The following is a 13516-nucleotide window of genomic DNA, read 5'->3' on the forward strand; positions in this document are numbered from 1 at the left end:
ATTTGTAAGAAAAAATTTATTAATAGCATTTTTCGTATAATGTTGCGATTAATAACTTTAACTTCGAAATTATTAACCTCAAAATTGTATATTCTAAAATCATGTTAATAGGTTTAAGTTTAGGAATGCAGGTATTTTTAAATAAATATATAATGATTATAAAGATTAAATAGCATTTTTTGACATATATTTATAAATAAAATATTTTATGAAATACTTATTTTGGCGCGCAATTTAAAATTTAGTCGCGTCTATACATTATCTTATTTAATTTATGATCATATTATTTAATCTTCTTTAAAATAGTAAATATAAAACATTCATAAAATAAATATTACATATTTACATGAATCTGCTGTTAAAATAAAAATATACTTTTTTTTGTTGAATATCTTTCATAATCTTATAAGAATCGAAACATTCGTAGAAATCGAAACATTTTCTTCGATCATTATTATCGTAATAAATACATTATTAGTTTTTGTAAAAATATAATTCGAACGCTGAGACAATTTTTGTCAGTGCGTATTGATTGTTCTTCCACTTCTGGAAATATTTTTATCACTCAATTTTCCTCAGGAGATGAGTCGTACTTCAATTACTCGAGAGTTTCTTTTCCTGTTTTTGGCAACAAGAAAGACATAAATCCACATACTGAAAAAAAAGTATTAACAAATTAATTGATATGTTTAATATTGATATAGAGAATATTTAAAATAATAATTCTTTTTTTCATTAAAAATTTACTAATACCATAATATTAATGATATTCATTTATAATATATATGTATCAAAAGAAAACTATCGACAATGTGATCACCAGCCGCCGTACCGATTATTAATAGTTTTTTTTATTTGCAGATCTTATCATAAATCGTTTAAATTAATAAAAATTAATAATTGCAAATTTTCGGTATCTAAATTTTGGATACTAACATATATTATATAATGTATATAATATATCTATTATGCTATAGTACATATATATTTATAATATACAATACTGTATTTAATATATATGTATATATATATATATATATTATATATATATATAATATTTAGCACATAATTTAATAATTATTGTTAATATTTTAATATATTTTTTTTAATAAGAATTCTTAATATTTAAATAACTTACCGAATAAAAATGCTGCGAATAAAACTATAGGAATCACACAAGCTAAGTCAATTAGGTAGCCGAACACTAAATTACCGACTAGTGCGCCTAATCGACCCATGGTGAGAGATAAAGCCGCAGCCATTACTCTAAAAATTAAATAATTTGTTTTCTGAAAGAAACATTGATGAAATAAAAATAAACTACTTCTTCAAATATAAATATATGTATATAATCTGCATACATACATGTATTATCGAAGAGGTTATAATTTTTTATAAAGAAACAATTTTAATATAAAGAATAAAATTTGTTTAAATAAAATTTCGTTATTTTATCATAATGCAATAAATATTTTAATTTTTTGAATTTTTTATAAATTAAAATTTATTTAAAATTTTTTATAAAATAAAATTTAGATGGAAGAAAAAATAATTGAAAAAAATATCAAATAAAAATCTATTATGTTAAAAATTCCATACGAAAATATAAATTGATTGAGAAAAAATTGTAAATGAAATATCGTATACTTGATATATTTTTAAAATTTTATTCTTCATTTTCAATTTGTCTTTTTTATGAAGAATTTCAGTAGTATATGAAACTACACATGTATGTATATTTTCTTATGTAAACGTACGATCGATATTAATTTCAACCTGTGATATTATTAAACATAGAAATAATTTTTTTTCATACATTTTTTTAAATTATTGATTATATCCATCTTATCATAACAACGCAATTTCTATGAAATAAATTTTTTCCATTTTACAATTTATTCGATGGTATAATATATTAATTATTGGTATCTTATTTTATGCATCGCAACAAACTGACGTAACGATGCAATTAGATAAACTGTGAAATTATAAGATTAAAATTCGTGCAAATACATCGTTTACTGTTATACCATTGTTTTGTCCTCGGTTGTCATCAAGTAATTAGTTACAGAAATGGTTGTAAATCTTTTTGACAGTGGTATTTGCTTGTTTCCCTAATAAATAAATCAGACGATATTCTGAGTGATTTGCTTACCTGAGATTCGTCGGGAACATGTCGACGATTACGCAATAAACCAGTGAGATACCGAGAGATGTCAGAGCCTCGAACACGCAGGATAATATCAAATTTTGTGTCGAATTAACGACATAATAGAAGCCAATCGTTACTGCTCCGGAAACTAACAGTGACATAACTGAAATTTATATATACAGTTAATTTATATAAAATAAAATATCAATATAACATTAATTTTGCAATGATTATCTTTTTTATTTTTAATTTTTATTTTTTATTTTTTTTTTTTTGTCTATTAAATAGTACATTAGGATTTGTCATATTTTCATATTTGATGTATCTTTTTATTTACATTTTGATAAAGATTCTGAAAAAATCCATTGATTTTCAAATATTTTCTTTTAGGTTATGGAATATATTATATGAAAAGTCATTTTAAAATTGTACTCAATTATAAAAAGTTTAGAAAAAAAATGATTTATTATAATAATATTTATCAAACATGCACATATGCATATTAATATATGCATTTTAAAAAATTGCATATTATGTTTATATATATTATGATATACATACTCAAAAAGAATTTGGCGCCAAGTTTGTGCACGAAAATCGGTAAAATGATGGAACCAGGTATACAGGCGAGTCCTATGTAAACCGTGTGAAGATAAACGGAAGGCGCTATTATGGTATCACATCCGTAAGCGTCGATTTGAGTTCCATTATTGGACAAAGCAGATACTATACAAACCGATGTGGTTTTATTCGGATTTTCGTGTTCAAATTGTTCGAATCTATAATTATCAAACAAAATTATTAATTATTTTTAATAATTTTTTCTTATTCAAAGAAAAATTAATATTTAAATTGATATTGACGAAATTTTATTTTCAAGAGAAAATTCAAAATTTTCTCTTATCAAAATACAATGTATTTTTTTTAATGTGTACTTTTTTTAAGTAATAATTATGAATTGTATCTTAAGAGATAGTTATAGTACTTTTTATTTTCTTTTTCTTTTTTTTTTTGTTTTTTTTATTTTGAGAAAGATACTGCATATAAACATGATGTACCTAGTGAATAATTCTGGGAACCAAACCATGAGAGTATAGTAACTACTGGTGAGACCAAATTGAATGCCACAAGCGAGTAGCGTATTTTTAAGATACGGTTTTTTACAGAGAGCAGTTGTTAGATCTTTTACTTCTTTCAAAAGAACCTTTAAATCCTTTCTTTTGTGTAGTTTCAACGACCTCATGTTCTTTTCTTTGTTTTTCTCTTGCAACGATTTTACCTGAAGAAAAAAATAAAAAATAAAAAATAAAAACGTATGATTGAGATTATTTTTTATAAATTATGCAATACAGGATGTTAATATATATATTAAAATAATAGTTGTGTATCTCATCTAACACATAATTTATTACTAAAATTTATCAATAATAAGATTACATTTTTGTAAAATAATTATAAATTATCTTTATATAAATAACTACTATAATAAGTAATTATATTAATGATATGATTTTTAAAAAATTAATAATAAGAAGTTACATTATTATTCTGAATCATTCATATTCATTCCTATAGAATATTTTTAAAAAAAAAGTTTCTAAAGACTGAAACAAATACAAAAATTGCAAAAATATCTAGGTTAAGACTTATTTATTAATTATTTATAATTAATAAATAACTAATTGAATTTTATGTTAGAAATGAGAAATACAGTAATTCTTGCACTTTATTTCTTCTTGCATATAAATTACTAAATTAAATTAATAAATAAATTTCACAACCAATATTTTTGTATACCAACTTTTGTTAGATAGATCTCTAGACGTGACTCTTCAAAGCTATTCCATAATTATATTAATATCCTGAATATATATGGAATATGAATTTTAAATTACCGGATAAGAGTCAGGATCTTCCCCAGTGTTCTGCGAATAGATCCATTTAAATACTTCGAGTGCTGCATCGGTTTCACCGCATTCAAGAAGAAATTTCGGACTCTCTGGGAATGCGAACAGCCACAGGCCTAACATCAACGAGGGTAGAGCGCACAGCGCTACGAAGAGATTCCATGACTTAAAGTAAAACGTGTCCGTAAGATACATGAAGTTCATCGGTATAATCAGCCATGCGATCACTGGATAAAATAAATAAATAAATAAATAAATAAATAAATTAATTAATCAATTAATTAATTGAATTGAATATGAGAAAGAATGCATATACGACATTTTAATCATATCTTAAATCTGAATATTTTTTAATTTACCATAATTTGAATATGAGGTTGCTAATGCAAGAAATTAATTTAATTTTATTTCGATATTATATTATGATTATTTTATTGAATATATATTTTTTTTATTATATATTATTATTATTATTTAATATTGGAGAGGAAGTAGCATTTTGGTAATTTCACGTTAATAGTATCTTGACAAATATCAAAGTATCAATAGAGAGTTTAAAATTTCTCTTTTATCATAAGTATGAAAATTAGTAGTTCATTAAATAAATATTTTATATTAAATCGTAAAATAATAAAACTTACATGGTAATAGTATGACACCTACTGTCCAGAACATTTCCATCCAACAAAGACATTTTTCGCGATACTTTGTCGGCTGAAACTCCCCTAAATACGGAAAACAAATTCCCATAGCTCCTGTAACGCTGTATGTATAAAATAAAAATAGAAATAAAACGAAAAGAAAAATAAGAAAGATCTGAAGTAAAATAAAAAATGAAGATAATACATTATATAATACATTATATAATATAGTCAATGGCAAAAGTTTTCTATCTTACAAGAAAATTTTTAATAATCTTCAATAATAATTTAATCCGAAAATTATAGTTTTGATGAAAATTTATACTTATGTATAGCATAATAAATTATATATAAAACAATTTTTTTCTAAAAGTTTTAATATTTTTTCATATTTCGAATAAAATTTACTGGAGAATACTTTTTTTCAATAGAACAATAGAATATTAAAAAATGAATGAATGTTTTATATATATTCATCTAATCAAATCTAACCAAAAGCAATCAAAACTTTAAATTAAATTAATTTGATCTTCATTCAATTATCCTTCAAAATGACAAAAAAGAAATTATTCCATATATATAATCCATTATGCTTTACATATTTACAAAATTTTATTAAAAAAAAGAATTTTTTATAATTCTTGATAATAACACATAATTTGTAACTTTTATGAAAAGTTTTTATCACTGATTATATGAATATAAAAAATAATAAAGAGAAAATAAAAGAATACAAAGGAAAATATTTAATCACAATACTTACGCGAACCCGTTAAAGAAACGAAACACTAGGAAAATCCAAAAATATTGGACAAAAGAGGAAACGACACCTACAATGCCGTCCATTAATAAAGTGGCGATTAATACGACTTTTCTTCCTTTGATATCAGCCAGGCATCCCCATATATAGGAACCAACTACCATTCCTGTAAATAAACAAATAATGAAATAAATAACAATAACAATGAGAAAATATAAATTTTCAAAATTTTTTTTTTTTCAGAAATTTTTAATGCGTTTAAAAGTATTAGATTTATAAAATTGTAAATTTTGCTATTTTCACTTTTTTAAGTATTCAATATTTTTTTAAGAAATCCAATGATTTATTAATAAAAGTTCCATGTAATAGATATTTGTATTTCTTTATTATGTTGTATTAAACAATGTATTTTCGATGTGCGAAGCAGATAAAGATTCAAGTAGAAAAGTATAACACGAGTCAGACACTTTCATTCACGAAGAGAGCTTATCTTTTAATAATTCATTATTGTTATATTAGATCTAATCAATAATTTGAGTGTTTTATTTTAAATAATAAAACATCTTTTTTTAAAAGAAGAATAATAAATTAATTATTATTGATAAAATTTTGTTTGATAAAAAAAATAAAATTAAAAAATTATAAGATTAATTAAAAAATATATATAGAAAAGAATCAAAAAATTATCTATGTTAAAAGATTTTTTTCTTAATTATTTAATTTTAAATTAATCATTATATTAATTTAAATTTCTAATAAAATTTCTTGATACATCAATCGATTAAAAGATCTTTAAAAAAATCGAAATTGGATATTTGAATTTTTCAGAAAAAAATAAAAAATAAAATTTTTAGAAAATTTTATTTTTTTCAGATCTGATTATTTTAATTTTTTTGTAAATTATATTTAATATCTACAAGTCAAATATCAAAAGTGAGCTGAATTGGTTGAAATTTGATAGTTAAGTGAAACAAAAAATTACATTAAATCAAGAGAAAGGAAACAAAGTTCTAATGTACATGAATATCGACTTTATAAATTTTCGAAGATCATTATCAGCAGAAAGTTTCATCAAATCCAAAATTTATAGCACTATTGAATCTTAGAAAATGATTCATGAAACTATCACCGCTAATTAATCGGTCATTCGGGATTCAGGTAGATAAAAAATTCCGAAAAATAGATTATCTCTAAAATAGCAATATTATAATCGATTCTGTCATAAATCTGGCGTTATTCGATGATAGACGATTTGTTTGTTCAAATTCGGTTGGCGGCACATATTCATCACTATTGTCATGGCGCCACTAATCTACGCGCTTCGTGATTGATGTTTTTTATTAATAACTCGTTAACAAAGCCGTGTCGAGAGTTTTTGAAAAAGAAAATATTGCTTGAAATTAGCTCAAAAAACTCCAATAAATCGATGTTCCCATATTTCAAACATTTTATATAACTTTCAACCAGAAATAAGCAAAATTTTAATAGTTGAATATTTTAAAGAATAAAAATACCTCAATAAGTTATTTCGATAATTTATTATTCAAAGCATCTAAATAATTTTGCAGATAATTGACAAACAAAGATTATAAAATATAACAGATTAATTATAATACAAATACCATAATTTTTTATTAGTATTTTGAATAAAGTTATTTAATTTTATTTTATTCGAAATTTTTAATTAGTTACTTTTTCCACAAGTTAATGTCCCCAATTTAGCAATTTTAGTGAATACTCACCCAACATTGGTGATGCCGTTAACCACCCTTTCGCGGTGGAATCCATTTCCAAATCGCATTGCGCTGCCGGTAACACGAAGGAGAGTATCGTGACTCCGATGGCGGTGTCCATGTAAATTAATCCGCAGATTGTTAACAGCATATAATGAAATTTGCCGAATCCTTGACGTGAGAAAAATACGATTCGTTAAATATTTAATGCGATCTTCTCAAGAGTCATTTCGAAGTAAATAAGAAAGAAAAGATTTATAAATGCTAGCAATTAAGAAATTATTTGATGTTTGATTCACGTTGTAAGCCTTCGTCAAATCTTTCGAGAGTCAACAATTATTCGTTGCAAATTTTTTTTTTTTTTATTCCATCACAAACGAATTGCATTCATCGCGTAGAAAAGATAAAATTATGTTGTTTGCTTCCCCTGTCTCGACAAATTTACAATTTTTTTTCCTCGACACGAATAATTTTAAAATTATATTTATATACACGTCTGGATTGAAATAGTTGGCAGATTTTCTAAATTTAGACGAAGATTAGATTTTTTGGCATCAATGATAACGCTTTTTAAAAGATTCCTATCCAATTTGATCAATATATGATAATTTTGAATTCGATAATTTTAATCCATTAAAGTATTTACTTTTCTAAGATCACTATAGAATTTTATAAATTTTTCCACTTATCTCCAATCGATTTAATCCAAGTATATTTTTTTAAGATGTATAAATATAATTTTTGATTAATTCATGCTTTGAAATTTTCTTTCATGATCTTCAAATCAGATGATATTGACATAAAATATGACATAAAATTAATTTCTAATTTTTTTAATTGACAGAAATATTTTTCTTCCCTTCTAATTAAAAATAGTAATTAATATTCATCGTAGTTATGGTAAGATAATTAGATCAAAATTAAATACGTAATCGTGGAGTGAGCAGCATATCAATAAAATATGCGAATTTTATACTCGATAAGAAAGCATTGTAAATAAAACACTGTTCTTGATCTTCAGTGTTCTATATCTATGATTCGTTTTATGATCTTATTATTCAAATATTCGCACAATTTCATACGAATTGTTATCGTGACTAAACTAATTTTAAAGAAGAAAAACTTTGAACTTGGTTGAAATTAGCTTGCCCAGTAAAATTCCATTTGTTTGAACTTTATTTATTGGATTAAAAAAATAGCTTGAATCTTTCCTTTAATACTGTAGATGATCATAATTAAAATATAATCAAAATATGATAAAAATAATAAAAGATAGAATAAATATAAAATATCAATATAACGCTAATCATATTTCTATCAAGTGATGATTATTTTAATGATGAATAATAAAGTTAATTTTGTCGAGAATACTTGAATTTTTTAAGTCAATTGTAAAAAAAAAAAAGATTTGAAAATATAAGGAAGTAATATAAGAATTTATTAAATTTTCAAACATATAAAAAAGTAATAAAAAATTTTCAGGTATTAAATTAAAAAATAAAATTAATTTAATTAATTTAATATAATAAAATATATTGAGTTGAAATAAGAAAAATTAAATGAAAATATAGAAATAAATGTAATATATTTTTAATTAATTTACAATGAATTAATTTCGAACCGACTCAAAATCAAGATAAAAATCTCTTCTCACAAATCATACGATACGACGATGATCAATCGACATTCCAAAATAGAAAAATTGTCGAAGAAATCATGTAAACAAAATTATTTTTGTAAACATGATCGATTAAAGATATTTCAATCAATCTTTTCTTTTTTTTTTATCCCGATAAAATTTTCGACAACCTCCTCGATAAATCGAATATCTCGTATCTTCTATTTAATCAGTTAAAGAAATTATAAATTTACCTGTTACGGTGATTGCATGCTCGAAATCGGCACCTCCGTCTGCCAAGAAGTCGAGCCCTGTTGAAGAGAATAAGATTTATTAGCATTTTGAAATATTGATTTTCCCCTTTTCTTTTTTTTTTTTTTCCTATTTTTGAAAGAAGAGATAATATATTAATGTATCATATTTTATTATTATCGATGAATAAATAGAATTTTTGGCGTTAAATGATTAATCGAATAATCGATATCGTGCGATATTTTTATTATTATTAATAATATTATTAAATTTGGTAGATGATGAAGTAGTCATGTAAATTATTAGTGATAGTACGATAATTATGAATTATTTTGTAATGTGATTATTTGTTCATGAAATTTATTTTGTCTGCATCTCGTTTCCTCCAACGCAAACTTCAATCGCCAATAACAAACAATCGCCTTAACAAACAAGTCTCAACCGACATTTTTCTATACTTTCTCCAAATTCCTCCAAATATACATCATATTAATATAAATCGTCATCATCATAGCCAAATTCTATATATTCAAGACGATCTCGAAAGCTCGAACCTACCCATGATTAACGATTACGTTGTGAAGATCTACGTCGGTCTCTCGAGAAGTGATGAAGTCAGGTAGTGTCGGTGGTGAGAAGCCGGGAATCTGGAGGACCCCGGTCGCCAAAACGCAGCACTGTCTGTTCCTCGTGCGTGTTCCACGGTTTTGTCCTCGTCCGCAACCACCGTACGCTACGTTCATTGGTAAACACTCGGTGGTATTCGATCGCCGTCTTTATCGCCCGAGCGAATATCGACGATGATTTTCCACCGAGGGATCCTTGTTCCTTCGCGGAATCCTTCTCCTTCCTCCTCTTTTTCTTCTTCTTCTTCTTCTTCTTCTTCTTCACCCCCTTCTTCACTCGATTACGAAACGATATCTCGTCCGATTACGTCGAGCTTAATCGAACTAGATTCTTTGAATTCTGGCTGAAAGGATTTTTTCTTTTTTTCTTTCTTTTTTTTTTTTTTTTTTTTTTTNTTTTTTTTTTTTTTTTTTTTGAGATTCTCTTCCTTTCAAAGTTAATCTCTTCCTTTCGACGACAATTCTATTATTCCGGTCGGTGAATCGTATCTGGAATAATAATAATAATAATAATAATAATAATAATAATGTTCGATGTCACTTTTTTTTCTTTCTCGAATTGGTCAAGTCAAACACGATGCTCCTAGGAGAGGAAAGCGACTGATTAAAAAATTGATTGTCGCCTCGACATATATCTCTTCTCTTTTAGGTGGTTGGTTGTTCTCCTAGCTGTAGATAAGATATAAGTCTTTCTCTGTCTCCCTCTTTCTTTCTTACCTGCCTGATTATAACGGACGATCAGATCAGATATTATTATTCATTGTTTTGTACGATGTGTGTATTTTTGTACATTTACGAGGGATTCTGAAAGGATATAGATGAGTGCAGATAAAATTGAGGATGAGACATTAAATTTTGATTAAATTTTGCGTGGAAGTAATAAGCGGAAATTTGTTGTTCTTGTATGGAATTCTTTTTTGTATATTGTTATTTATAAGAGTATCATATTTATCTTCTCCTTGCCAAATCTTTTTTTTAATACACAAAATATTGAATGCTTTAGAAGCGAGGAAAACTGAAGAAAAATGAATCCATGTTATTTTTGTTATCATTGTGTTAATATTTAAATTTTCTTCAATGTCTCTTAATTATTTTATACATTTATTATTTTATACATTTGATATAAATACATTTTGATTGAAAAATAAAATTTTAAACAATTACGATGAGTTTTAAAAAATTAAAAAAAAAAAAAAATTACTTTTTAAAAACGAAGATTATTTTAAATTTATTCTTATCTAAATATTTCGAATAAAACGAATAATTGAATTTTTCATTTCTTTCTCCATAGTTGGTTTTAAAATAAACATATTAAAAAAAAAAAAAAAAGAAAAAAAAAAAGAAAAAAGAAAAGAAGAAAGAGAAAGATATTATTACAAATTCCTGTCCTGTAGATAGAGGCTTTATGCACGTATGGTATAAGTATGAGTAAATCGTACGTGTTAAGATGTGTTTTGCAATTGGCCCTGTCACGATACGATCTAAACTCGATAACGCAGTTAAAACAGCAGGTATCACGGGATTTCTAATTGCTTTAGATTACTTTGATTAAAATACGCTGGTTTACCGATGCTTATTTCATTATGCACCGATATCAACGACACATTTATCCGAAATTGAAAACAGTTTCTCCGTTATACCGGATCTGCTATATATAATATTTCTCAAGAATTTTCTCAAATTTCACAAAACTATCTTTTTTTCTTTTCTAGTTCTAGGATTTTTTTATACGAAACATTATGACTCATTTTAATGATAAAGATATTGCTAGAATTGCTTGCTCTTGTGAAACATTGTAAAATCTTTTATCCAATTTATTGGAATAATATTGATTGAATTAATTTTTATAATGATTTTTATTATCGAAGAATTTATTCATTCATTTACATATAGAAAATGAATGAATTTTTATCGATAATAAATTCATTTATTTATACGTTCAATGTTTAAGAAATATTTTCCAATTGAAGATATTAAACGTAAGATGATCATTTAGAATGCTCATTAAAATCCTTGTGTAATTACTGTAAGAATACATTTGTATTTTATAATTATGTGAGATTCCAATAGACGCGTAACTAAATTTTACAATTTCAAGAGTTTCAAGAAAATGTGATTTAAATGTGTGTGCTTTAGAGTTATCTACAAAGTTTACTCGAAATTCAGATCACACGATGTCAAATGCACTTTATGCAATCTTACAAATAACTTTTGAAGGCCAAGATCTAAACTGCTTCTATAATGTTCTCTTTAATGATTTAACATTTCGATTATAACCTAATTGCTTCCATCTCTTTGTATCTCGATCTATTTTCATTTCTTACGATTCCTCTTGTGATATATATTGTAATAATTGTAATTTATGCGTATCTTATTTTGGACAATCAGGATTGCAAATCTTAAAGATGACTTGCTGATGAAGACAACAGAGTAACAGTTTATTAATCGTGTCATTAATCAAATCAAATTGTTTGAGAAATTCTCGTGTCAACACGAAATATTCACAAATTTTCATAGTCATTAAGAAATATCTTTTCCTAATCTGAAAGTTTTTCGATTTTTCTTAATTAATATCTAATTATATTTATTCCAGGTATATGTAAGTCGAAACTTTTACTTACTTTTTTGCTCATAATTATTATCGAGATAATAACTTGAATCGTAAGAACGAGATTTTTCTTTTCAAATTGTCTTGATTTCTTGATATCACTTTGATTATCCATTGTATAACTTCTAGAGATTTCGACACGTGAAACGAAGCTGACAATGTGCTCTTCAACCGTATTTACGATAGTAAAGAGCTAAACAACATTTTCAGGACTGTATGCACCGTGTCCAAACAATGAATATCGCAATAGCTAAACAGAATATTTACATGAGATTCCGTTAAGTAAGGTAACATGTTTATCGCGTAATACATTGTACATATGTCATACTTGGAAACTCTATCTGCAATTTATTCTGTAATGTTACAATTTAATCTTCCAGAAATGAATAATCTCTTTTATTGCAATTGCTTACTTGATATTTACAATATTTGGTACATTGTTTCAAAAGGAAATTTTGATCATCCCTATTAATTTTTCACGATGTGTCTTCCAAACAAGATTCCTTGATATCTTCTATTTAAATTAAAAGGATTATTCTGTTTTTCCAATTACGACTTTTCTTTCTTAATCTTATGATCGTCCATTCCTTTGTACAAAAGAAAAATTAAAAAATTAACAAGGATGAATGAACATATTTTCAAAATATTTAATTGTCAATAACTTTTTAACACAAACAATGAACGATAATTAAAATTTTCTGAAGATCAGAAAAGTGATCTTAACAATCTAACCACTTAACCTAACTTACTAATGCCAAAATGATATGTTTTACTTGCTAGCAATATTATATCCTTCTATATCATTCAAGAAGGTGACCTTGAAAATGTACGTGGAGATCAAGGTCATTTGAAGTTTCAACACAATATTTATTTTTTATATTTAGTACAAATTTATTACCACGAAATGATTAATAATACTACGTTTGAATTGAGTAAGAGGAAGAAAAAGTCACTAGGATATCCTTATAGAATGTATTAATGGAATAAAATAAATTTAAATTAAGCTAAAAATCATTATATCATAACGTAATAATCATTGATCTATGTAAATAAATATATAAACAATAATATTTTAGATAAATATTATTCCATAAAATATTGATTTTGCAAATCTCTTGTATCTTTAATTTTATTACAAATTTTTCGAAAAACTCGATATGATGTTCGATAAAATTTACTCATTAATTTTTATAAATTAAATTAATGAGCATGAAACAAC

The 13516-nt window shown here is 25.0% G+C and overlaps 1 protein-coding gene and 1 long non-coding RNA gene across 2 annotated transcripts; both read right to left on the reverse strand.

Annotated features, from left to right (window-relative positions):
* Window positions 1-265: 265 nt before the first annotated feature.
* LOC122711502 (synaptic vesicle glycoprotein 2B-like) lies at window positions 266-10296 on the reverse strand. The gene is made up of 11 exons (XM_043930322.1): window positions 9622-10296; window positions 9066-9122; window positions 7203-7364; window positions 5464-5626; window positions 4701-4822; window positions 4048-4286; window positions 3211-3431; window positions 2714-2931; window positions 2156-2315; window positions 1139-1266; window positions 266-654 (listed from the first exon to the last, which is right to left on the reverse strand). Exons 1-11 carry the CDS (start codon window positions 9623-9625, stop codon window positions 599-601), a joined length of 1530 nt encoding a protein of 509 aa, XP_043786257.1. The 5' UTR covers window positions 9626-10296; the 3' UTR covers window positions 266-598.
* Window positions 10297-11576: 1280 nt separating this feature from the next.
* Window positions 11577-12848, reverse strand: LOC122711451. The gene is made up of 3 exons (XR_006346100.1): window positions 12711-12848; window positions 12311-12638; window positions 11577-12231 (listed from the first exon to the last, which is right to left on the reverse strand). It is a non-coding gene; the product is annotated as an uncharacterized LOC122711451 (long non-coding RNA).
* Window positions 12849-13516: the final 668 nt, after the last annotated feature.

The sequence above is a fragment of the Apis laboriosa genome, unplaced genomic scaffold (genome assembly GCF_014066325.1).
Source record: "Apis laboriosa isolate Shangri-la unplaced genomic scaffold, ASM1406632v1 scaffold170_cov151, whole genome shotgun sequence".
In the NCBI taxonomy this organism is placed as follows: domain Eukaryota; kingdom Metazoa; phylum Arthropoda; class Insecta; order Hymenoptera; family Apidae; genus Apis; species Apis laboriosa.